At 37.9% G+C, this 27711-nt stretch overlaps 3 protein-coding genes across 3 annotated transcripts; 1 reads left to right on the top strand and 2 right to left on the bottom strand.

Moving 5' to 3' along the window:
* Positions 1 to 4110: 4110 nt before the first annotated feature.
* On the bottom strand, positions 4111 to 10560 carry LOC144656980 (fructose-1,6-bisphosphatase 1-like). The gene is given in 7 exon segments (XM_078517252.1): positions 4111 to 4819; positions 5851 to 5970; positions 6389 to 6529; positions 7055 to 7195; positions 8171 to 8426; positions 10396 to 10529; positions 10531 to 10560. Coding segments are annotated over 7 exon segments (1002 nt in total). The 3' UTR covers positions 4111 to 4639.
* Positions 10561 to 11016: 456 nt separating this feature from the next.
* LOC144656903 (alpha-aminoadipic semialdehyde dehydrogenase-like) lies at positions 11017 to 22865 on the top strand. The gene is made up of 20 exons (XM_078517151.1): positions 11017 to 11245; positions 11321 to 11374; positions 12332 to 12397; positions 12876 to 12956; positions 13425 to 13548; positions 14175 to 14307; positions 14689 to 14733; positions 14911 to 14988; positions 15325 to 15382; positions 15662 to 15701; positions 15799 to 15840; positions 16247 to 16341; positions 17274 to 17358; positions 18170 to 18249; positions 18541 to 18567; positions 19218 to 19334; positions 19842 to 19939; positions 20798 to 20871; positions 21240 to 21315; positions 21575 to 22865. Exons 1-20 carry the CDS (start codon positions 11045 to 11047, stop codon positions 21627 to 21629), a joined length of 1629 nt encoding a protein of 542 aa, XP_078373277.1. The 5' UTR covers positions 11017 to 11044; the 3' UTR covers positions 21630 to 22865.
* LOC144656913 (integrator complex subunit 14-like) lies at positions 21317 to 27582 on the bottom strand. Its single transcript, XM_078517161.1, has 4 exons — positions 26302 to 27582; positions 25222 to 25486; positions 24114 to 24179; positions 21317 to 23212 (listed from the first exon to the last, which is right to left on the bottom strand). The coding sequence occupies exons 1-4, from the start codon at positions 27282 to 27284 to the stop codon at positions 23021 to 23023; spliced, it is 1506 nt and encodes a 501-aa protein (XP_078373287.1). The 5' UTR covers positions 27285 to 27582; the 3' UTR covers positions 21317 to 23020.
* Positions 27583 to 27711: the final 129 nt, after the last annotated feature.

Raw genomic sequence — 27711 nt, forward strand, 5'->3', positions numbered from 1 at the left:
AAGCAGTAGAAATTTTGCTCAGATTCATGGATAAATTTTCTTCTTTGACAGATTCCTTTGTTTGATTCTTATTGTTACTCGGTAGTAAACTAAATGAAATTTTGTCTCCAGGACAACCGTGAGAATATAAGAACTTATGTACATTGAAGAAGTTGGTGATGTTGACAGGATGAATTAACTGGGCAATACGAAACGCCCACTCGTGTCTCAGTTTCTCTTTCATCGCAAATTACACTTAAAGCAATTTTTTCTCCAGTTGTAACAAACCATGATCAGGTTATCCTTGTTATTATACCTCGAACTATTCTTAAACGTAAAACAAATAAAAATGTAAGAAAGTTATTTCCAAGGCTATTCTGTTCGAAGCCATCTTCATTTACAATAAAAGCTGGATGATGTGGGGTGACATAAATCACTGAATCCCTCAATTTGTAGTCAATGACAGGAATTACAACTCTATCAAATGCTCTATGTTTCGGCGATTTTCATGATTTACTTCGTATTCGTATTTGCTGACCACAAAAAAGACTACAGGGATCTTTGGGTACACTGTAGAGAAATTTCGGAACAATTATTAGACATTAAAGTAAGTTTTTTGAGGAAAACATCGACAGAGCACAATGCTACACTGAGCAAACAGACTTGGTAGGCTTATCATATCTTATGTCAATGACTTTTAAAACAATAAAAAAAATACATTTTAACTATGAATACAAATTGCTGTTGCCCAATTTATAATAGTGCTTTTGGAAATGGAGACAAAAAGTACAATGAGTTGTTAATATATTAGCTTTGCTTATTGACTGAGGACTGCCCCCACTCACTATGTTAGAGCTGCATCATTTTAAGCATATAAAAGCAGCAAAGAATCAAAATAAATTGCTTTTCGAGAGAAAATGACGCATTGAAATGATTGTTTTAAAGTTCTATTTGTATCGCTGGTCAAACTAACTCTGCACCAAAACTAAACAAAAATAAACTAACGTGAATATTTGGGCTTTTTGCCTGATATTTAGCTGGTCGTTTTACCTTCTATTGACTTTAAAAAATAACGCAAATGGTAGAAATTCGGAATCGTATTCGCGTTTAAGTTCAAGTTTCATTTGAATGTCCAAACATTAGCATTTCGAGACGCAGAAGTGTAACGTTAAGATCGCTAGCAATCGTTTCCAGCACTTATACTTTGGTGACTGAGTCAGTACTAACACTCGTTTTTGATACTACAATAATGGTATTAAACAAGCACCCTGTCATTGCCTGCTCCCTAAATTTAAGCCTTAAGGAACATGTCTACTCAAAAACGACTTCTACAGTAGAACCCCGATAACTCGAACTCGGATAACTCGAAAAACCCCGCTAACTCGAACAAACCTCCATTTCCCTTGGATTTGTCCCTACTTTTCAGTCATTTTTACTCTTTTAACTCGAACTCGGATAACTCGAAAATCCCGCTAACTCGAACTAAATTTCGTTTCCCTTGATCAAAATTTGGGTCAAATATACCCGGATAACTCGAATTCTGGTTCTGGCAGCTCGCCACGCAAATTGAAATACAAATTGAAATATCCTGTTAGCTCTTCTCGTCGTGTAATCGGCTTTTAACACGACAACGAATTGATTTTAATTTGAGCAACGAATAGATCACGTATCTGAGAGTCATTTTCCACTCTTATCGTAAAAATGTATGATCGTGTGTGAGTTTCTGATGAGTTAAGTTTAATTTACACTGTACTGTGTACTGAAGGCTGAAAAATCGATTAACTATCAATTATTTACTTAAAACTGAATTGAATATTCTATCGACCCCGATAACTCGAAACCCCGCTAACTCGAACTAGCTGTTTTTCGTTTACCTTCAGAGTTCGAGTTATCGGGGTTCTACTGTAGTTCTAATAACTGTAATGTGATAAGCAGGCTAAGATACAACTTTTAACAAAGTTTTAATATTTATGTACGTCCGGCATCAATCCCTTTATTAATTTTCAGTAATAAAAATGTAACGTTTCATGTTTTCTTACATTTCTATCCGTCAAGTTGTCGAGAGCTCAGTTTTTCACCAGAAAACGTTTTACTCGATTTTTATATCTCTTTTTCAGTCCATTTCATGTTGCCTTATTCCTCGTCTCCGTCCCAATTGCCGAAGCAAAGTTCGTTAAGACTGTTGTATTTTAACTGGGTAACCCAGAAAGACTGTTTGTGGAGGAACACGCTTCTAGCTCTGAGGAGGGAATATATATAGGCACTTATTTGACGCATGTGGTAAAATTTTGTTGTAAAACTTACACAAATGGTCATGTTTGGTAGTTCAGATATAGTGAAAAGGCGAATTAACGAACTAGTTTGCCGAGATTCCTCCTAGTTTTAGAAGAAGAAATCACAAGCGGTAAGCTGCCATGCCGTGAGCCACTCCGGCACTGAAACATCGCGCTAGCTATTTTCGCGTTCGCCCCACGGATTTTTGAGCAAAAGAAAGACGGCTGGCAGTCTAAGACTGCTATTTCTTCAGGGCAAGGAGCTCTGATGAAAGCGAATCTGAAAAATATTTTTAGGGCAAAATTCCACTGAAGCGGTTCCATACTTTTCGGTATTAAAGTCGCATGCCTTGTAAAAATGAAGAAGAGAATTTAAAATTTAAACTTGAAAAACTTCTCTCGCAAGCTGTGAATCGCCAAAATAAAGAAAAACAAAAACTCAGACAATGTGAAAATACTGTTAGTTTGTTTTATTACATATACACAGAGGTACCGTTTTAGGACAGCAAGACGCCACCTCTCTGGAACCTCTATTTTCATTCGCCAGCTGTAAACACTACCTCTATTGTTATTCAGGGCTAGGAGCATTGTTGTCACCTGTTATCTATTGTTTTAAGAACCAATGAATTAACTCGTTCCGAGAGGTAGTGGGCGACCCCTAATTAATGATGGTGAAAATAGATTTATTCGGCCAAAACTAAATGCTATTATTAATTATGTGTAGCTGGTGTTCTTCTTGTAAATAAGTTGTTTCTTAGAAAAGCGTTCTTTAACTCTTGAACAGTTAGATTGATCGGTCTTTTCTTTTCATACGAGAAAATTCATATTTCTTTTACTTCTATGATTCTTCGTGTTAAACGCGTTTAAAAGTAAAAATAAAGCCAACAATGTATTCTCGAAATACAGCTACTGTATTGGCGTCAAATTCCGTTCAATTTTGAGCTATACATGCCGACCACAGTAATGTTAAAATTTTCAGTTATCTTTATTAATTAGCTTACCGGCGGTTTTTTTCATAGTAGAATTTTTTTAATACATTTCTATTTAACTTCAATAAACGTTGTTGGATAAAAGTGCCAAGCCCACGCCAAAACGCCACGCCGTTGGTGGTCAGTTGTATATCTCTGAGTGAATATCTACAAGTTTGTATTTTTGTGCGTTAGTATGTTTATCTTCTCACGAGACCTACTTTGGTAGCCTCTCTTTCACTGTTTTTGTATGACTGCGAGCTATAAAAAAAAAACAGAGCGCCCAAAAGTACGTAGTTTCCGCATGTTTTACAAGAAAGAAAGCCTACGAAATCACGTTTGCCATATCGTCATATCTCATTGCTACTCATACCACCATTCAGTCTCGTTGCGCAAGATTAAAGCTTTGATCCAACGTTAATTTAAGAGCTGAATATCAGGACTTAAACATGCACAATTTCAAAATCTACCCTTGCCTCGGAAAAATCGCTCAGGGAGCTTGAAAAAAACAATCGGCTGTGTATACAAGCCTTAGTAATGGTACAAAAACTATACAGTAGCGATACAAAAAGTACACAATAGTATCCCTGGTTTGATATGAGCTTATCGGACTATATTTAGATTCGAAGGGCTTATTATATCAGAAGGGTCTATGTATTTCAGATTTGGGGAACTTTAAGCGGAGGAGGGTGCTTAATTTTAGTTTATTTTGGTGGCTGAAATCGTGAACTGGATAAAACCCAGAAAAAAAAATACACAAAAAACCCTTCCACTGGGACAAACTCTCGCAAAACACACAATAATTAAGCATGCCCACCTGTTACGACAGCCTCCTTCAATCTATGCAAAGACGGCGTTTGTATATTTTGGAAGTAATTTTTTTTCTTAAATATAAATAGTCTAAATAAGAGGACAAAAATCAACGACATGTTTCCAAATTCAACATTTATTTACAAGTTCAAAAGGAATGTTAATCAGGTGGAAAACTGAAAGCAATCAGAAATTGCCTTACATTTTCCCACCTTATGTCCTAGTAGTAAATGTTTACATGTAAACGATTATGTATAATGGTTAAATGCCACAGAACTTACGTTACGACCTCATTATAGCCACTTTTTGGCCCGCAGAAAAGCTAGACATTTTCTTAGTTAACATTTAACAGCCTAACGCGGTTCCATTGTAACACCTAAAACAACTTTCAAAGAGTAATTAAAAGAAATCGCTGTTTTGTCGTTCGATGCAGCACATTTATTGAGCAATTCATTAATTGATAATAATTTTTTTCTAGTTTATTTAATACTATCAGTAACTACTGAGCCCCACAAATTCATGTACAGTGATGTGATCGAGCAATGTTATCTAACTATGATTTAAAAATGTTGCTTATAAGAACGAGTTAATTAATTAGCTTAATAGCGTCTATGCTGAATTAAACTTGAGAAAATCCTTGACATCTTCAGCTGAACCAATGAAGATGGGACATCTATCATGAAGCTTCTGTGGCTTGACATCTAAGATTGGCTGTTTGCCATCACTGGCCATGCCTCCAGCTTGTTCTATGATGTACGCCATGGGTGCACATTCGTACAACAGGCGCAGCTAAACAACAACAAGCAAACAGAAAATATGTTTATTCACACATGACTTTTTTTTAGCCTGTTCATATTGAGAAAAGTTATCCCTGATAGAACTTGGTTTGGTAGAACTTGGCTACCAACAAGTTTTATTTGCTAAACATGTGAATGGTTGCCACAGACATGAGTTTTCAAATTCCCTGACTTTTTCCTGATAAAAATAAAATTTTCCTGACCAAATAAAATACAAAATGCCAAATAATGTAATGGCCTCCAGCCTCCGCTTTAAGAAAAAAAAAAACATTGCTTGGATCACACTGATCTGAAATTTTTCTTCCAGCCTTCATTATCAATGGTATTGAATCAGAGGTGTTTTAATCTAAATTTTCCCTAACTTTTCTTCAAAATGTCAAAAATTAATTTACCTGTCTCAAAATTTAATTCTTTGACTTTTCAGGAACACCCAACAGACTGTTTCGGTGAATATTTGTTCGGAAGACGGTCTATAATTTTCAAGAAGGCAACAGCGGCTCGTAAATTCGGCTTGTATATTTATATTTTGTTCCCTGAAATTTTCTGAAGGGCGTTTTAATTATTTTAGTTTTTCAATCGCACAAAAGGGCACTTAAAACGTAAAAACGGTGTTCCGACACCCAGGGCTTGAGACTAACTTTTTAACTAACTGGTTTACTGGCTAGTGACATGTCAGATTTTACTAGCCAAAAGTAATTTTTCACTAGTCAGGTATATTGATTTCTATCAAGAACAGTTGACTTTTCCGATTTTTTCACTAGACAAATGGCTAGTAGGAATGTTAAACCTGGTAGCCAAAACCTAAATTTTAATAGCCTTTGGCTAGTTGGCTACCGTTAGTCTCGAGCCCTGGACACCTACAGTAAAATTTTCTTGTTCGGTGCCCCTGACTTTTCTGTAACCTTGAAGAATTTTATTTTTTCCAGACCATTTCCTGACCTGTGGCAACCCTCATGTGGTCATTTTCACACACCAATACAAAAATCTTGAGCTTTCCAGCCTCTCACTAGAAACATCACATACCTTTCCTCTTGGGCTTTTCTTGTTTCCTGGGTACATAAATATTCCTCCATATACTAACGTCCTGTGCATGTCTGACACCATAGAACCAACATAACGAGCAGCATATGGAGTCTTATTATCCTACAGAACCACCAATTTAAAATCATATTTTAACTTGATGAAGGAATAACAAGGGTCGGGGTAAAGCTTCAAGCCTGGTGGCCCATCTTGCTGGAGCTTATCCAGGCTTATGATTGTAGCATTAAGTGGCTAGAAGTATTTCTACTCCCTCCTGGATGGGATGCTAGTCCATCTCAGGTGCCCCTAGCCATATAGTCGCCAGTACCCATTCATACACCTGGGTGGAGAGACAGGATGAGAGTTAAGTGTCTTGCCCAAGAACACAACACCATGACGCTGGTCAGGGCTTGAACCGGAACCACTTATTATATCTGGAGTCCAGCACGCTAACCTTTGGGCTGCCGCGCCTCCCAATAATTATAAATAAATACACAGTACAAACTTTAAATGTTACAGTAAGGCCATCCAACTTGCTAACCTTTGGAAATTTGATAGATTCTAAATATTTGGTAACTGCATCATCAAACAAGGATGCATTCCCTTCATTTATGCTGTAAATTGGTTTGCCTCGTGGCTTCATTTTGATGTCTGGATGGGTCAGAACAAATTCACCTATGGACTAAATAAAACAAGGAATTTGTAAACTAATTAAAGTTAAATTATTTTGTACATAAAGTTCAAACGATATCCATACCTTAACAGCCCCTCTGGAATTTATATTTCCTTAACTATGACCCATGCCCCAGAATTTCCAAGAAGAGGCCCCCACCCCAAAAAACTAAATTAGCAATAATTGGGAATTAGAGGAACTTGTGGGTTCGGCAGCGAGGGGTACTAGAAAGTTGGAGGTGATGGAGTGCGAGGGGTGGTAAGTACGATACTATGTTTTCTAATTCTTTTCTTGATATTTTGAGGGGCAGAAAAAAATGAATGACATTGTTTGAACTGTTAAAACCTTACAATGGTTACACTCAATTATCGAATCCTTCCTTGTCCTATTTATATTTTAGTGTTAATTACCTTTGAATACCTTGTTATGACACAATTGATTGAATGCTTAATAAAATTGTTTACAGCCTAGAGGAGTTCATTTTTATCCAAGTCTGACTCTGAGCCTCTACTATAAAAATTTGGTCAAGCTTACTGGATCAAGTGTAAAACCATTAACTCCATTTCCAGTTGTGAGCACGACCATTGTGGCACTACCGAATAGAGCATACCCTGCTGCTACAAAATTCCTGCCTGGCTGAAGGGCATCGTCTAATGTTGCTGGGCCGTCATGTGACTACAAAAGAAAACAGTGATAATTGGTCTGACCGTCATAATTAATTCACTTCAAGGCAGCTCATGTGCTAGAGTTCTAATTAAATTAATATATAATCAAGGTCGCTAAACAGTGAAAATATCAAGAGATTTACATTTAATTTATTCCCCTCACAATATTTCACATAATATAATTATGTACTGTATGTTAAGTTGTACATTTTTTATATTGTTTTCTTCAAAATGTGCAGCTCCAGAAATTATCCATACCAACTACAGCTGGGGAGGTCATTTAATTCCAAGGGGGCGGGAGGTTCTCAAAAGCCAAAATTTTTAAAGTGCATGTGACAAAAGTCATTTTTTATTTTCCAGTTCGAATCCACATTGGGTCCTAATATGAAAAGCAAAAAGAAAATCCCATACTAGTGATTTTCCTTCGCCGCGCTTTTGCCGTTTAAAAATGTAAAATTCCACTTCCGGTTGCATAAATTCCATGCCAGGAGGGGAATTGGGGAGAGCTGTTTTGCTATGTGTCAACGGGAACACTTTGGCAACCAAACAAAGAGAAAGTAAGAGATTGTGAACTATAGAGATTGTGCACCATTAAAATATTAAACAACCAAGAAAACTAAGTCCAGCATTTACTTTGTCAAAAGTTGTTTAGAAAAATAACATGTCAATGTGTCCCCAGTGACAAGTAGCAACCTAGCTCTCCCCAGTTCCCCTCTCGGCATGGTATTGACCCAATCGGTAGTAAAATTTCACATTTTTAAACAGCAAAAAGGCTGTGAAGGAAAATCACTAGAGGAATTTTTTTCGCTTTTCATATCAGGACCCAATGTAGATTCGAATAGGAAAATTAAATAAAAATGTCATAGGCACTTTAAAGGAAAGTACAATGTATGGTGCTTAACTGAAATTTCCAGAGGGGTGGGGGATTTTGTGGGAGGGGAATGGATATTTTCTGGAATAACACTGACAATAATATTATAATTACCTTCCTTGAAATGCCAAATATAGAGCCTATAGCAGCAAGACATTCAATGTTTGATGAGCCATCTAGTGGATCAAAGAAAACCATGTACTTTCCTTGCCTTTCAGTTTCTACTTCAATGACTTTTTCGTCTTCTTCAGAAACCAGCAGGCACGTTGTGTAAGAAGATTTAAGCATGTTAATAAACAGCTCATTTGCCATGACATCTAATTTCTGCTGTTGGTCTCCTGATACATTTGTATCTCCTGCAATTCCATATCTAAAAGAAATTATTTAATAATAAATATACCTCTTATTAAATATTCAAGTTCAAAGCCTGTATGGGCAGTAAATAGAAGGAAATAACAGAAATTTGTTCTGTACCAGCTTCAATATGAACTCAGAAAAATAAGGCTAAAGGAGTGAATAGAGTCTATTTATTAATATCTCTTACAATATGGAGAAAGAAAACATTAGAAGTCATGGATGCAAAAAAGGGTCATACTGCAGAATAAATATCATGGCCCACAATTGACCAATCACGACTTGTGTACTATCTAAAAGATGGAGAATATTAATAAGTCTTTTGTTAGGAATTTACAATCTCAAACCCAGTCCTAAACTCTTTTAAATAAAGATAATATAAGGCTTTTACCCAGACCTCTTTCGTACCATGAACATCTGGGAGCTTGGTCCCAAACCTAGCCTGCGTAGCTGGCGGTATTTTTGGGTTATAAAGCGCGTACAAGCAAGCGGCGAAGCCGCGACAACGAGCGGCGCAGCCGCGAGTGGCTTGGGGAGGAGGAGTTGAATTACCGCCTGCCCGGATGGGCTGCTTTTTTGGCTTCCGCCCCTTATTTGTATTTTGACAACCTGTTGACAGGTTCTGTGGCTTTGAATAATCTATTTTGACAGTCACGTCCACGGAAAACTCCGTTTCATACCGGCAGTCGACAAAGATCTACAAATCGGACTCTTCATTCGATAAAATCCAGCGAACAAAATAGTTCATCATTCGAAACTAACTAGGCTTAGACAAGAGCGCTCCAGTATATCGGAAGGAAATGTGCTTTTCAAAGCTATGTCACGCAACAAGTTCGGCTAAAATAACCGCTTCCAATCTGGTCAAATTTAGGAAAAAACAAACAGTTTATCTTGTTGAATACTGCTTCCAAATTGTCAAAACGAGCAAAGGTATGTCATAGATATTCTTGACAATACAATAAGACCAAAGCGTAATGCCAAAATTTCGCTTAAACTTTAATCTGAGTCGCACCAGGAGTCGCACTAAATTAAATCAACTGCAATGCGGTTAGCAAAATGGCCATCACAACTCTTTCACGAAACAAATCGTTTGCGGCCGCTTGTTGCTCTTGCTTCAAACAATTTCTCCATCTTCGCGTAACATATTCAAACTCGATAAGGCCCACGATAAAGCTTGATGTGCCATGTTTGATTTGCTTGATTTGCTTTGTTCGCGGCAAAGAACTGCCGCCATTCCTTTAGAGCGCTCCCTAGGGAGATTACCAAAACATTTGATTGACAAGCTAAGCATTCTGATCCAATCAGAATGGACCGTACGCCAGCGTACGGGCTTCTCAAAAAAGCAGCCCATCCGGGCAGGCGGTATTTCAACTCCTCCTCCCCAAGCCACTCGCGGCTGCGCCGCTCGTTGTCGCGGCTTCGCCGCTTGCTTGTACGCGCTTTATAACCCAAAAATACCGCCAGCTACGCAGGCTATCCCAAACCTGAACCAATGGACAATGGTTTGACTCTGACAAGAACTTGATGCCTTAAATGGCTACTACTCATTTTTAATGGCTTTTTTCTATGACAATACCTTCATCACCACAAGTGTAACTTCTGCTCCTTATTTATTTGTATTAATCTTAGCTTCTTGATTCTTTACTTTAAGATTCAGAAGTTGTTATTGTGTTTTAATTTGCTCCTTAACCTTCTCTGCTATTACATGGAAGAAAGTTTGAAAAAGTCTTACTACATATTCTAAAGATTGGTCATCTATATAATTTTCTTCCTTTTTTAGTTTGTGTGACCCGCAGGACCATTTCATTACCTCAAGTTTTTAACAACAATTTCTGCAATGACACCATATTACCAGATGACTTTGAAATTGATTTAATTTAAGGGCAAAAAGTACAAAGTCCACTAGTCACGCTACACTTGGTTCGCTTGTAATGCAATATACCCTGTCAAATTTCCATAATTTTTTTGTTGAGTCACGAACTTACAGTTGAGCAATTCCTGCCTTCCTTACAGCTGAGGAAACTGCCTTGATTGCACAGCAGATAGCATTCAACAGTTGTGTGAGATCTCCAGTTGCACCGGGAATCTTTCGCTGCTCTGTCAGCACAAAGCGAGTTAAGGGTCATACAGTTTGTGTCTATGTCAGCCATGATTTATAAATATCTGTAGTAAGATAGAAATTAATTGTTATTATACACAAACTATCATATTGTAACAATAAAACATCAATATACACACGCCAATCACTCGTAAAGAAATCAGGTCCGTTGAAGTTAGAAGATTTTTAGAATAGAAAGGGACAATCTATTGATCTAAAGGCTAAGTTTCTTGAGTCTGGGAAAGTTTTCTTGCAAGAAATTTTGAGGAAAACGCTTAGAGCATAGTGAATTGCACCTACAGATGGGAGACGTAATACTCAAAAATAACTTAAAAGCAATTATCTATTCATTTTTACCTCCTAAACAAGCTGTAAAACCTCTTTTTCTCGCTCAAAAGATTGCCAAGTGTCGATTCTACGTGGCTTCGAACTGTCCAGCCGAGCGAGGAAGAAGAAGGCCTGGATACGAGGTACTTTGACACGCCTTCTTAACGCCCCCAAGTGGTCACGTGGGTTCTTTTCATCTGGGATTCAAAATGGCGGTACGGTTGCTTCGACTCGCTCCGAATAGTTTAGCGTTTCGCTCCATCTATTTAGGCTTAAGTAGGGCTTCTTTCTGCTCTACACAGGATGGAAAACTGTTGATCGAGGAAGAAAAATACGCCTGGCTGAAGGATCTTGGTCTAAAGGCTGAAAATGATGGCGTTTATAATGGCACGTGGAGCGCCAGAGGAGAGGTGAGCTTACATCAGCCTTTTAGTGTGTGTTGCACAATCCGCTCTGACTGATTATTTTTTTTTCTTCATTTGTAGACTGTGACGTCGATTTGTCCTTCAAATGGACGGGCGATCGCAAGAGTTCGTCAAGTAAGTTTCGCCTTCAAGCTAGTTGGGCCATCCCCTTTTTTTTTTTTTTTGCGTCGTCCGCCGCCCGTTTTCGTTTTTAAAAAAAAAAAATTTTTTTTTGTTTTTTATTTTTTTTTTTTTTTTTTTTTTTTTTTTTTTTTTTTTTTTTTTTTTTTTTTTTTTTTCCGCTTTTTTTTTTTTTTTTTTTTTTTTTTTTTCCCCCCCCCCAAAAAAAAAAAAAAAAAAAAAAAAAAAAAAAAAAAAATTGTTTTCGCGCTCATTTTTCGTCACTAAAAGTTTATTACTATTTAGTTGTACATTTATTTTTAACACGTAAACCACGCCTGCATGTGGTTTTATATTAAAGGCGCATTGATTCCGAGGTTAACGACGTGACCTCATTTTGATGAATGATGATTGTGAAAATCGTCGATGTCCATTGTAACAATCCACCAAAAAATTTTCTGTTGCATAGACTACGAGCAGTCCCTATTTTTTCGCAGAGTCCGTCGAGCTTGAAGCGAATTTTTTTTCGAAGAGTTCGTCGAGCTTATAGCGAAAAAAAATACGCGTGGGGGGAGGAGGCGGGGCAAGGCGAGAAGCGAGAAAAAATAGGGACTGCTCGTAGTCTATCTGTTGCATGGATTGGTCAAAACAAAAGACACATTGTACAGAACACATTATTCGGATATTTGTCACATATCATAAAATGTTCAAGAAATTGCAAGCACTATGATTGGTCATTGCATGCCCCCCCCCCCCCCCCTTGCTTACTATGTCCCGAGTTTAAGCACACAATTTCTTGATTTAATATTTTTATGATTTTTGTTGAGTTATGTACTAAGCACTTGTGAATTTTAACTCAAGGAGAACTGGTGGGGGGGGGGGGGTGATTTGGGATCTGTTGCATCTGACTTAGCTTGGGGCTTCTTATCATGGAGCAAGATACTGTACATGTAATTTCTTAAATCTTTTAAGGGTTCCTTGGAAGACTACAACGAGACAGTCAAGTGTGCCAAGGATGCCTGGAAATCTTGGGCAATGGTATGGTTTACAGTAATGCACATGTAACAACAGGTGTCAACATAAGGTGCGTTTACATGACAGAAAAATTTGGGTACGGACCTGTCAAAAAATTGGTCCAGACCTAATCACTTTTGTAGAGCAACAGTCAAATCAAAACAGGGCCACAGGTGCCTTTATGGCCCCATTTTGATTTGACTTTTTCTCTACAAAAGTGGCCATGTCCGAATCAATTTTTTGACAGGTCCGTACCCAATTTTTTCTGTCCTGTAAACACGCCTATAGTGACACCTGCCAGGGCTCAAACTCTTCATGACCACTTGATCTGGAGTCACACAATAACCATTTATCCTCTGTGCCTGCTTCCATTTAACACACTGTAAACATGTTCATTTTTTATCCGTGATGAATCTTAGGTTGCCAAAGCAAGTGTGTGACTGAAATAATCATTATACACCTGTACACATACAGGCCTGAACATTTCTCTGTTACTTTTTAGACACCTGCACCAAAACGTGGAGAAATTGTCCGGCAGATTGGCCAGGCGCTAAGAGATAACTTGGAAAACCTTGGAAAACTGGTAAGTTTAGTACTACAACCCTCCAAGTTTATTTTTTTTTCCTTAGTGGCCATTTGGCCACCAACTACTCAAGTTTGGTCGCCAGTGAAAAATTTTAGTCACCAAATTAAGCTGATGCTTTTAATCTTTCCTCCCAATTTTAGTCGCCAGGCTGGCGACCTTGGTTCAAATTTAGTTGCCAGCTCCAAAATTTTAGTTGCCATGGCAACTAAATTGGTCTTAACTTGGAGGGTTGTACTACTAGTTATTATTATTATTGTATCTTCCTTATCAAAACACTGGCATCAGATCAGAGAAAATTTAGGGTAACTGCACAACAAAGCACTAACCTGACCACTTTCACTTCAGACTGAAATAAAAGACTGGGGATTTAAAATTGGCCTGAAATGAGGGAGCATGAAAGCTCCTCTTTAAGTACTGTACATACGTATACATGTATGCACACAACTTATGTTTTACTTAAAACAGGTTGCACTTGAAGTTGGGAAGATTAAGCCTGAAGGTATTGGCGAGGTACAAGAGTATGTTGACATCTGTGACTATGCTGTTGGTCTGTCAAGGATGATTGATGGAAAGGTGCTGCCTTCAGAACGTAAGAGATTTAATTGGATTTTGTGAACCTTTTTATTTACTTTGTTTGGTACATTGAGACTCAAGTTACATGTACATAAAATAATATGATGATGACGATAGCAGCAGCGACATGACCATATAGTTTTTCATACATGTAGCAACTTCATTTTGCAACAAGATTCTTAGGCACAAAATTGCACTCTTTACAACTTTAAATATTCAAATTATGTTGAACTACCAGTAACATTCAGACCCTGCCTCCCCCCCCCCCAAAAAAAAGTAGAAAGAAATTAGGGTGTACAGTACTGATCAAATTAATGTGAGTTGACAATCTCTTGCATCTCGATCCTCTTGTACCTCAAAACTTGACACTCTATCCTCAAAAATTTGAGATTCGAGTGTTGGGTCTAGACTGTAGGAGGCTGTCGACTTGTGTTTGAGCTATACTGTACAGCGGAACCTTGGTTCTTGAAATTCAACTCACTCTAACTTTGAGATGCAAGAAGCGAGTTTGGAGAATAAAGTCAACACTGCCAGCACGCATTTCAGCGGTACTGTCACTGTATGTCATGATTATTTCTAGGTGTGTAATTCACTTGTAAACCAACACCTGTCCTTCTTATAATAACATCATGTTTGTTTTAGGTCCGGGTCACACTCTTCTTGAACAGTGGAATCCAGTTGGCTTGGTGGGGATCATCACAGCTTTTAATTTTCCTGTGGCTGTTTTTGGATGGAACAGCAGTATTAGCATGGTGTGCGGAAATGTTAATCTTTGGTAGGTTCGTTGAAATTGCCATAAAAAATACACAGCTGCAGCAATTTTGTCAGTGTCAAAGGTTTCTCTGTACAGTTATGCAATATTAATTTTTACTGACAATTGACTGACTGACTGTCTGATTGATTGATTGATTGATTGATTGATTGATTGATTGATTGATTTCATTGACTGATTGATTGACTGATTGATTGATTGATTGACTGATTGATTGATTGATTGATTGATTGATTGATTATATTGACTGATTATATTGACTGACTGACTGACTGACTAATTGATTGACTGATTGATTGACTGATTGATTGACTGATTGATTGACTGATTGATTGACTGATTGATTGATTGATTGTTTTCTTAATAATTATTGATATTTAACAGGAAGGGTGCTCCATCAACTCCTCTTACAAGTGTTGCTGTCACAAAGTAAGTAATCTATTAATTAGTGATAATCTTCTTATGGTTTAAATTTGCTTTGGATTTAGCCTTCTTTACACCGGTTTATATTGTAATAAAAATTAATATGCACATGCGTGGAATTACATAGTACACAAAGTCTAATCAAGATGTACTTATGGGTTAATTCTTTAATTTGTTTTCTAGGATTGTTAGTGGAGTTTTAACTGATAACTCAGTCCCAGGTGCTGTATGTTCACTGGTCTGTGGTGGAGCAGACATCGGGTACGAAATCCTGCTTTGATTCATTAGGCATCTCAGTGTCTGTTTCTCACACCTGCAAATTCAAAAACCATCACCAGTTGATGAGCGTGACCTAAGGGTTAAGGTCTGGAGGTCCTGGGTTCAAGTCCTCCTCCCTGCCACTGGATGGATTTGTGTTCAGTTTATTAGTCCCAAATTCAACTCCTTCATGTTTTGTACATAACATGTAAAAAATTTTAGCAAACTGGTCAGCCTCAAAGAAACATTGCTGAAGCCATACATGTCACAAAGAAATGTGCATTATTCTATTTATTGTATTTGTCGTGTTTGTCTAAATTGAGATCTCTTGTTCTGTAGTCAAGCGATGTCAGAGGATGAAAGAGTTGACTTGGTGTCCTTTACTGGCAGCACACCGGTAAGATTTCTGCAATGCCTGTACAATTATATGTATTAGACCTCTTGAATGAGTGTGTGCTAACATGTCTACAAATGTCTGTTTATCAGAGGTTTGTCATCTGGGTGTAAAAAGGTGGGAAAATAAACAAATTTTGAACCCCCCATTTGACCCTTGCCAGTGTGGAGTTGAGCTTGGGGTCAGTGCCTTATAATAAGGACTGGCTAAACTAAAAAAACATTGTTGGAGATAAGATACCTAAACAACATTCATGTGACATTTGTTTTATGTTTCTCTTAGGTTGGTCAAAAGGTTGGCACAACAGTGCAAAACAGATTTGGTAAGTGGATGAAAACATCTTGACAGGTCATAACTTACAGTACGTACACCAAAAATAAATTTTATTAATTTATTCTATTTAATTTACAACTTCACAGGGAGAAAAATCTTGGAGCTTGGAGGGAATAATGCCATTATTGGTAAGCTGACTTTAACTAACTGTTCAGTCCAGAAGATAATTATAACAATTAAATTTTTATTTTCAGTAAAAATTAAGCAAAATAATGTTTCTTATAGAGAATTTTTAGGGAAAATTAAAGCAATACGTATACAGTGAGCTGCATACAGGAAGCACATACAGTACATGTTGTAATGTTATGTCCAACTGAGATATCTCAACAAACAACACTTACTGAACGTTTTGTTAATGAGCCCTGAACACTAGGGTGTTAATGCTAGAAATTTTGGTAGAAGTTTAAATAATACCGGTAACAATTTCTACCAAAATTTCGGGTTTAAAAAACAATTTTAATTGTTAATTTAATGCATAAAAAATGTTTCTGACAGCTTTGTGTATAAATTGTAATATTTTTTCCTTGTTTTAAGTGATGAATGATGCAGATTTAGATCTTGCCATTCCATCAGTACTATTCGCATCAGTCGGGACTGCTGGCCAGAGATGTACCACAACACGCAGACTGGTAACAAAGAAACTTCCATTCAACTACATTCACCAAGTGATCTCACAATAATTGTGACAATTATTGTCACTGAACCCCTTGACTACTAACTTCAGCTTAAATGTTGGAAGACGCACTACAATGTGAATGTGACCCTCCCTTCCCCCTGCCCTCTTTCCGCAAAAATTAAGAAAGACCCCTCTGGTGGTCTCAGAAAGATATCTAGACGTTCCTGTCATGCTTGCCAGGTAACTTTTTATGTGCACTTGCCCCTATAGATAACTTACAAATCTCAGTTAACTAGCAAAGATGAGTATGTAACTGCTCTGTGTAAAGTACCAGAATTTGGCAGTTGATTGCCAAAAGGACAAGCTGTAATTAAAATTTTTCTTAAGCCCTGGCCCCATTTCCCAGCAGAATGTTCCCTCGGAGCACAGCGTTGCCTTACGTCTAGATGGCATATCTGTGTGGCAAATACTGACAGATTTATATGTCATATACAGCTATTTCAATAAACGTTGTCGGTTGGAAGCTAAAACCTAAATGGCAAGACCATATGGCATTTTGGGTATTCACTTCAAATTTACATTTTAGCCTCATTAAATGCACAAATTTCACTGTCGCTTGGCTCTAAGTTTTGAAAATTCTTCTTTAATTCAGTGTGGCTTAAAGCACCTTGTTTCACATGTTTGAAGAAAAAGAAAACGTGCAAATTCGCATTTGTCATGTCACTATATATTTTAGTATTCAGCACGTGCAGTTAACTCTCTTCTTCTACCCATACTGCCTTTCAGTTTTGTCTTTAAGCTTTGATCCGGACAACGTTAACTGAAATAGCTGTATATATATGGTTGTTAAATGATAAAAGCATTTAAAGTATTTTTATTACCGGTAATTCAATCCCTGTGCTAAGAAAGGTTGAATCATTCTGTTGTTGTTTGCAATGATTGCAGACTGTGCATGAAGATATCCACGATGAAGTAGTGGAACGTTTAAAGAAGGCCTACTCCCAGGTCAGGATAGGTGACCCGCTGGAAGGTAAGCTCAAGTACAGTGCCACACAATCCCAGGGGAGGTACTCCGGCTTGTAAATGACGGGGATGATCGAAGGATTTTTTTGGGTTTGAAATTTTTGATTCTGGGATTTTTTTGGGTAAGAAGATTTGGCAAGTATTTTTTTGGGTGACTTGATTCAAATAGGGGATCTTTTAGGGTATAAAAAACAAACTAAAGTGCCGTGGCACGGCCTTGGCGTATTTATGATATGATGAATAATCAAACACAAACGTTATTGCCCCTCCTGGCAATTTAGGGGTACCGGTAATTTGACAAGGAATTTTTTAGAGGTTATTTTTGGTCCAGGGATTTTTTTGGGTAATGTCAAAAGACTAAGGGATTTTTTTGGGTCCTGAGTTTTGCCTTCATTCGATCATCCCCGTCATTTACAAGTCGGAGTACCCCCCCCCTGGGCACACAATCAACCAATCAGAGACCCTACAGATATACAAGTTTGTCACAGGGGCTTCAATGTTTATTAAGGTGACAGGAAAAATTGCTAAGTGCAGTTCATGGCAGCTGATTTATAATTGCAGCTTAACATAATTGACCAGAATGTTGTAAGAGAAAGGTTGCAACAAATTGAGGTGAACTTTCTTTACAAAGATAACAAATTTTGCCAATTGCCATTTTTTAAAAAAACCTTTTGTATCTATCCAAAAATTAATGTGAACATTTTCCAGCCTATTCCAAGAGGGATGATTTGATCACATGAATAAACTCTTTGTGGCTGCAATTTATCATGTTTTCTGAGTGTATGTTTAACACAAATTTTTTCTCTCCTGATGTACAGCGGACACTCTCTACGGACCAGTCCACTCTGAAATGGCAATTGATATTTACAAGAAGGCTGTTGATGATGCCCAGAAGCAGGTTGGTTCATAGCTAATTAAATGCTTGCTGCCATTACACTGGGTGCTTCCTATTAATGCGCCCAAGTGGATATAGTACTTAGGTCACAGAAATGCTAATCAGTAGGGGTGTCAAAAGCACAAATTTCTGAAGGTGCGAACTATCTTTTATACATATGTACATGCAGACATTTGTAAGGTGTACTTAAATGTACATACACGTAGTTCAAGATGTAGCTTTTTTGGTTATACCGACAGTCTCTGTGGGTCATGGTCATGGTCAAGTAAATTTTTTCTTCTTTATCCCATGCAGGGAGGAAAGATTGAATATGGTGGAAAGGTAAGAATAATTGAAACTTATTATCTAGATTATCTAATTTAGGTTTTATTATTTCTTTGTATTCTAACAATTAAGCATCCCTTCCAGGTAACAAATACCCCTTAACAAATACCCCTTCTCAAAATGGTACTCACTGATAATCAGGGTTGCCACATGTACAAGTCGGGAAACGGTCTGGGAAAAACAATTCAAGGTCAGGGAAAAGTCAGGAAATTTTGTTTTGAGTCATGGAAAATTGACATTTAAAAGAAAAGAAAAGTAGGGGAAACTTGGAATATAACCCCCTGATTCAGGGTTCTCTTTAGAAGGCGGGACCTGGGTACCAGTACAAGGATACTCAAGTGTTAGTACCCGCCCACTTTCAAATTGAATGTAAGGACGTTTGCTTCATTGTGTTCTTATCTGCCCGCCTGCTCTCCCTTTTGATGCCTTTCTACTTCAAAACTGAATGGGATTTCATGCAATTGATGACATTTTGTGTTTATTTGGTCAGTGAAATTTTATTTCTATCAGGGGAAAGTCTGATTATAATTATATATTAGTTATACAGCTATGATTATAATGGTGCTAATGAGCCAACTGGAAACTGACTATACAGGCATGTACCTTGCCTTATTGAAATCCAAAACTGTTACACGTCTATTTTGTAGGTCCTGGACCGTACAGGTTTCTATGTTGAGCCGACAATTGTGACTGGTCTTGCTCATGATGCAGAGGTTGTGCACAGGGAATCCTTTGTACCTCTTCTCTACGTTCTAAAGTGCAAGGTAATATAAGAATAACAGATGCTGTATATTGCATGCACTGATGCACACAAGCTTATGTCTAAGGCATTTAATAACAGTGTATAATATTATACACACTTGTAATATAACAAAGGTGTAAAAGCAGACAAACTTGACTTTTTCTGTTAATTAGGGGATACTTTTGAGGATTAGAGAGGCTTACAGATTTTAAGCTGTACATTTCTAGGGAAAGAACAATGAGACCATTTGAGTTTACATTGTTTATCTGAAGCCCTTTGGTTCATTTTGTACTATATGTACACTTTGACAATGATATCTATGACTGTTAGCAAGCTTATAGTTTGTAATTAAAAGCTTTTTTTTACATTGCGTTATATTATTAACTTAACACTTTCAAAGTTGATGCTTTGCAAGTGTTAGCTTAACCTCACAAAACTGCAAGGCATAATTAAAAAAGTTAAGAAGACTTCCACAATTTCCCTAACACAGCACATGTGGTTACTAATATTTCTGGTTTTAACCTTTCAGAGCTTTGAAGAGGCTGTCAGTTACAACAATGAAGTCAAACAAGGACTCTCCAGCAGCATATTCACAAAGGACATTGGCAAAGTGTTTAACTGGATGGGGTAATGATAAGTGCTTAATATAATGACTGGCCCTAAGGGAAACAGTGAGTTTTGGTTCCTTGAGAATCCTTATGTTCCCAGAGGCTAAAGGAACATTGAGGGTTGAGGGGGAACAAAAGTCACTGTTTTCTGTGGGGACAGTCGTTAAGTGTTTTGTGTTTTAATCCAACTGGAAATACACCGTAGTCTTTAGTATTCACCCTTAAATTTTCCTTTGGCTGAAAACGACATTGATTTATCATAGCACAGCCCAGTGCTTAGAGCTTTCAAATGCACATTGAGAAATATCATTTGAGTCGAATTAAATTTTCGCATGTACATTAATAATTGTTGAATTTCAACTGCTGACTCCCTCGTACTAGCAAACCAGTGAATAAAAGTTTAATTAGCTTTTGTCCGCAACTTCAAATTGCTTTGGCTGTTCATACCATATGGATCGAGCTACATGTTCTGATCACATGCAAGTTCAAGGTTCAAGCTGTTGTATCCTTAGGGAGTGAAGTAAGTTTTGTTTCCCCTGGGGGTGAGGGGGGGGGGGTGAGTTTTGATGCACGTCAAGTCATATGTTCTCATCCAAATATAGAAAACTGCATTTCGGTTTGGGGGAATGACAAATAAAATAATATAAGTGCAGCCTGCATGACATTGTAGTTATGATCATTTATTACCTTGCAGTCATGCCAAGGACTTCAGGTTTCTCATAAGCTTAAACAACCTTGTACTAATAGAACATTATTTTTGAAATGAACTTAATGCAGGCCATTGAAGTACCCAATAAACGTGATAGGCCTGATCAAATTACGGTAAATTTCAGTCTGCGATTGATATTTAATATTAATTTGTTGTTGTTTTCACCAGTCCATTAGGATCAGACTGTGGAATTGTAAATGTCAACATTCCAACAAGTGGAGCAGAGATTGGAGGAGCTTTTGGTAAGTGCTGAAGGACAGGATGTGAGTGAACAATGTTTTGTGCATGCAATGATAATCACTCATTTGTAGCCTGCAGTTTTCTTGTACTCAATTCCTTTGTGTGCTTGCAACTGGGGCAAACAGTAAGCAACGGAGTGGGCAAAACTGATAGTTCTTTATATGTACACAATCATGCAAATTAAATCTACGGTGTATCAACTAAGGGCTGGTTTCCACTAGTGAAAATCCAACAGAGTTGTAAGCAGAATTCCCTATTCTGTTCTGCTTATGACACGATAGATCTAGTGAAAGCTGAAATTTAAAATCATCAAATTTGATTGGGTCTGTTGTCGTTGATTATCCACTGATTTTGATCTTTGATACCTTAGGTGGTGAGAAGCACACTGGAGGAGGACGTGAATCTGGAAGCGATGCATGGAAAGCTTACATGAGGAGGTCAACATGGTAAATAATTCACAGTGTTTTATTTGAACTCTTTTCTAACTTCAGTCTTAGTGATAATTATATACTATATTTAGCAAACTACAGTTGAATCCCGATAACTCGAACCCTCAGTAACTCGAACCTCCTGCTAACTCGAACCTTTTTCGATTTCCCTTGAAGGTTCGAGTTATCGGGATTCAACTGTATACATTCATGTCGGTCCACACATTACAGTGTAAGTAGTCGGTCTAGATAACAATTTCTCTCTTTCTTTCCTCAGTACAATTAACTTCAGTAAAGATCTTCCCCTTGCACAAGGAATCAAGTTTGGTTAAAGGGTGTACCTGAATGTGTGGTCTTGAGTTCTTATTCCTATAAAAGTACAAGTAACAATGCAACAGCTAAAAACATGGAGGGTGACTAAAACAGAATCAATGAATATGGATCGGACGACTCCTTTTCAAGGCTAACTACAGTATCATACACTGCTACCATACACTGCACATGCTCTAACTAAAGGTGGCTCCAAATAGTAACAATCATTTGGCATTCTATTACAACTAGCCCGATAGTGTGGCTAATAAACATTTACAGACTGTACTTGTTATAATTATTCTGCAAAAGAGCAGTAAGAATCTGAAACACACCATTGATGTAAAACAAAGAACCACAAAAAAAATATACAGTAGAGCAGGAAAACAATAGCTTCAAAACAAAGAAATAACTATTTCACAGGTTCTTTCACCAATAGTATTAACATGTTAGTAAGTTAAGAGCCACATTAAATTCGTGCAAGAATAGCATATCTCTGAACCCTGTTGCCAGATTTTTCAAATATTAATGGTAAAAATATTTCTAAAGCTGATTAGACAAAAATATAACATTAGAAAAAATTAAGCCTCAAAAGGTTAAAAATGGGGTATCTTTGTTGCTGTATTTTAATGTCATGGTGACGTGAAGTTGTTCACAAAAAGTTTTTCTTCATTCAAGTTAGATTATTTTGTGTAGCTGCAATTGAATGTCAAACATAGGAATATTTAAAGTATTTTGAGCCACCTTAAATTAAACTTTAAGTGTTAACTAATCTTGGTGCTCATAGCATTTTCATTAAAGATACATAATGTACACTCAATGACAACAGAATGGACAATTTACATAGAAGTGTCCTAGAAATATTCTAGGACGTCCATATGGAACTGACAATTTTAAAGGGTAAATCAAAGGCTCTTCAAGTAACCTCATGGTACATGTAATTTAATGAAGTGCTGACCTTCACATTTTTTCTAAAATAAGCGTCTAATAATGAAAGCGAGTGAGTGAGTGAGTGAAGTAGACATTCCGTTTAATACCTCATTACCTTGTGGTGAAAAAGCATGGTTCAAAGGGTACTCCACTTGTGTGTAAAACCAAGTACGTTGTTAATGTTAGTATAGACTCAATTTCTGCTGTTCTCTCAAGTTGAGCATGAGCTCACTAACTTTTCCCTTGGTCCACAGAGAAATGACCAAATAAAGCCCAGCTCAACTGACCCAGTTTGTATTGTTGACAAGAATAAATTAAACAAGTTGAAATACAGGTGTACACACATTGGTGATCAATGTTTCTTGGTGTAATCTCCTTTAAGCCAGGGAAATTAGCCAGCAGCCGCCCCTAAACGTCATCCCTGCCTCTTGTGTTACATGAAAATAATGCTCACAGCTGTTACAAAATATACAAGGTAATCAGTCTATTGAAGAGACGTGATTGGCTTGTTTAAATCCAAACTCGGTGCAGTTCTAAGGCTTTCGGATGCATGCTGTAACTGACGGGCCACCTCGGCAGTGGCCTTGTGACATTCTTTGTCTAACATGTTTGCTAGGACATCCAGCAGACCCAAGTAACTGTAACACAAGGCAGCACGTCGCAGTCTATTCAATTCCTGAAAAAATAACTCCATAAATCAACTGTTTGTTATAAAAAAGGTAAAGTCTGCAATCAAACCTAGTGTGGCTCTAGAGGCCAGAGCATATTCCAGTTTCATAGCAACTAGAAGTATTGCTACTTCCTCTGGATAGTAATAAATTCCCACCGGAAACCCCCACTCCCAAACCCCCCAGGTTGGGATAAGATATGGGAAGAGGCCAGCCCGGAGACAGAAAGGAGCGGGAGCTAAGGCACAAAGGTAGGCCATCGCTGCTCCAAACCCCAAGAATCCCAGAATCGAAAATTTCAAACCCAAAAAATCCTTGGATCATCCCCGTCATTTACAAGCCAGAGTACCCCCCTATCCTAGTCCATTGCAGGGTTGCCCGCCCCAGCAGAAAATTTGCTGGTACCCATTTATATACCTGGGTGGAGAGAGGAACTATGAAAGTAAAGTGTCTTGACCAAGAACACAACACAGTGATCCTGGCCAGGGCTCGAACCAGGACTACTCAATCCCAAGTCCAGTGCACAAACATGACTACCAAAAATGACTACAGGTTTTTCTCAAACTCATTAATAATTCATCAAGTTAAAACAAAGAAAATTATAACCGTGATGGTGGTTTGGAAACCCAATCTTAATTAGCATAGATTTTTACGATTTTATTTCTCCGTTTACTCTGTAGTTTTTGTTTCGATTGAGAAGATATATCAAACATTCGAGACAGTGTTTCATCGGCTATCCAAACACCTCGAATTTCGTCAAAAATACTCCGCTGCGCGTCGTATTTTCAACTCTCTTCTCGGTGTTTGGATATCCCGATGAAACACTGCCTCTCGTGTTTGATATATTACATAATAATATTGGAAAAAATTTGCACAGTATTAAAAAAATTCCATTTCTGTGTCACCAACCTTGTAAAACTGCCCTTGTTTATCAGGAAGCCGCTTGGCATATCGTAGCAGCTTTTGTACATCAGACTAAGATTTAAAACGGAGCCAGATAAAAGATTAATATGCATAGCATACATAATGTAAAGCATTCCATTATTTTATTTTATTTTATCATCTCATTGCAAACTACGTTAGACTATTGAATTGCTCCCGGCAAATTTTACATATACTGAATGCAGCAGCTGTGATTAAAAAATCTGCATCATTCTATAATGTCAGTATGTATAGAGAAAATGCAACGTGATGTTATGTCCTACCAAATTTTTGTTTCAGCGGACCAAAATGGTCATTTAAGGTCATTGCCCTGTATTGCATTGCGCATCCTTACTGCGCAGAATTTTACGGGTAATAAGCGCGCGCGAGCGCGCGCACATAAACAAAATGGCGGCTTTTTCCTATGTGGCTTAGTCCTCGAGAGAAGTAAATTGTCGCTTTCTCGTAAACGAGTCTGGTGACCTATCAATTTTTCCTCATATTTTGGGTGTAACGATCAAATTCTTTCTGTAAAATGAAAACAGATCAATTCTTGTGTTTGAAAAATAAATTATCGCTAAAAGCGTGTACTTTGCTAGTACTCGCAGAGGAATTTTAAAGGAATTATATGGAATATACAAGGTCTTCCTGGTTCTAAACGAATCTGGTGACCCCCCTTTTTTATTTCAAAATTTAAGTTCCCTTAAAGTAATAAACCAGTAGGCAAAGTTTGGTGAAAAAATTGTGTTTAGTTCTATTTCAGGGCAATGACCTTAACTTGATGTATGTGTACTGCACATGTAGATTGACATGCCTTCAGGCTTTTAGCCAGGTGGGAGTCCAGGAGTCCTATGGACTGCCACTTTTAAGAGAAAATAAATATGATTAAATTATCGGTAACTGTATACAGAGGGTTTTTTTAGCAAATTTGGAAATCTTAAGATACCTTTGCACTCATAACGGCAGAAAAACACCTTGCATGCTCCTCAGGCCCTCCTATGTGGTCAGGCCTTATAAAAAAATTGACTCCCACTTTTTAAATCCTGGCTAAAAGCCTGCATACCCTTGGCACAATAGCAGCTTTATATGCATGTACCTGCAGTCCACTAGGTTTGATCCAAACAACATTGGCTTGTGAATTGTAACTTCTCCTCTGACTTGGCATCACTGGAAAGGGCGTGGTCTCAGCCTCGTCATTGTCTGCCGACTGGTATGGATTGGTATCAAGCTCTGCTGCAGGGCCTAGTTTCTGCATGTTGCCAAGCCAGGGAAGATTCTCTCCTGGACAGAATGTGGTTAGAACAAGATTGGATTTCTTTTTGCTGTCTGCCCAGGAGTGAAGCATTCCAAACCAGTCCGTGCTAAAGATGAAATTGACAATTTAAATTAATCTCATATCAACCTAGTAAATAATTATTCAATTACACACAAAAATAAAATTTTCCTCATTAAAAAAAAAAAACAAAAACAAAACAAAAGTGTTACGTGTACTGTAGTACATGAAGTGGCCCCCAGTTTCCACTTTAAACAAAAAGTAAAACATTTCCGAGATCACATTGACCATAAAATCAATGTTTTTCCAGCCATCAAAGGAATTAAATAATTATAATTATAAATTATAAATAATTTACTTATATTGCGCAATTATCAATTTAAAAATTTTCAATTGCGCATTACAATATAGTTAAAAAAAAAACTAAAAATTTAAAATTTAAATTCACAAGCTAAAAAAAGATTAAAATGTATATGACTATAAAAAGAAATGTACAATTAAAAAGCTTTTAAAAATAAAAAGGTCTTGATGGCTTTCTTGAAACTTTGCATAGATGACATGTTTCTTATTTCACTTGGAAGATCGTTCCATAATTTAGGGGCGGCCACATGAAAAGAGCGATCCCCAAGCGTTGCGAGTGATTTACATTAAACCAGCAGTGTTATAATTTCAACTTTTCCTGATTTTTTTCAAAATGTCAAAAAACTCCCAGACTTTTTCCTGACCTTTAAGAATTTTTTTCCAGACCATTTCTAGCCTCCTGCACAGACATTCTTTAGGCTCATCATGCATTCCTCCCCCACGAACAGGGAGGGGAGGGGGATGCGTGACCAACCCAAACAACGTCTGCGTAGGAGGCTACAATGTAGACCATTTCCTGACCTTGGTATCTGGTATACTCACTCTAATGTTACAATAGCCACCATCTTCTCTACTTTGAGACTTCCATGTAACAGCACACAGAAGGACGGTGTTTTACCATCCTCCTCGCTGTCTTTGACAGTCTCTTTACCACTTTCTTTATCCTTGCTGTCCCCTGATGACAAAGGACAGGGTATCACCAGATGCCGAGAAATGTGTGGTGGACTTCCAGCATCAGCTACATCAAGAAAGCCACATATAGCTAGCTCATTTGGCAGCCTTCTTGCCTTCTCTTGTCCCTTGGTTTTCTTTGATGTTTCAAGTATAGTTGTTAAGTCAGGTGGTGGAGAGAGTGTTACTTTGGATTGCAAATGGCCACATGACAGAGTCCCTTCATAGCTAACATAGTGTGTTTGCACCAGGCGTGTAAACACATTCTGAACTGACTGGACAGTAAGCGGTATGTCTGGGACATAAACACTGCCTCCTACACCAGTTGAATCGCACAGTCTTTGAAATAACATCAGATCTCCTCCTAATTCATTTGAGGTCGCTATGCAAACAACGTGAATTTTGCAGGGAAATGGTATAGGAAACGGGGAAGGTTGATCAGAATCGTCCCTTCTTTTACCTTCTAGAAGTTCCCTTAAAGAGCCCTGCCCTGATCCCGTGCGGCCATCGGTGACTAAGATCACTTGACATGGTACAGAAGTGCCCCACTCTTCAATAACGTGACCAACAACACCACTAAAACCATTCTCAAAACTCGTCTTGTCGTATACATCCACCGTTATGCAGCCCTGCTTTAGCGACTGGTAGTCTCTGGTGAACGGCACAACAATCTCCCACAGTGAAGAAAACGCCAGTAACGCTGAGAATTCTAACTTGAACTTGCTGGCCAAGTGGTCGAAGAAAGTATGGAGGCCCTGGATTGCAAGATGGCGCCGCTCAACAAACTCGTCTTCCGCAGTTTGAACACGTCTTAGCATAGAAAGCGAAACATCAAGCAGAACTACAGTTGGCATTTTAAGGCTTGAGTAACTTATTACCGGAAAAAGCTTGAGGATAAGACACAGATAGGCACATCAAATAGGCCACAAAGCAGCCAAAGCTTTTCTCAGAGCGCCGCCATGTTGTACGCTCCTGGAGACTGGGAATGAGCCGAGCACCAGGGCTTCACCGCATAACAAAAATCCAATGAAAGTGATAAATGATCGTCGCAGTGAATTTCCAATTTAAGCAATTGGAATAAAGAAGCCTGAAAAAAATTCAGGGCTTCAACGGGATTCGAACCCGTGACCTCCGCGATACCGGTGCGATGCTCTACCACAGGTAACCTGCTGAGAGTTTGTATGGATGTACTATAAGAGCTTGTGTGGATTTGAAATAAAGTTGAGAAAAATATCTCTTTTTAGCGGTGAAAAGTTATAATGAAACTTTAAACCTTACCTG

Source organism: Oculina patagonica, chromosome 1 (assembly GCF_052425735.1).
Source record: "Oculina patagonica isolate OP01 chromosome 1, crgOcupat, whole genome shotgun sequence".
Taxonomy (NCBI): Eukaryota; Metazoa; Cnidaria; class Anthozoa; order Scleractinia; family Oculinidae; genus Oculina; species Oculina patagonica.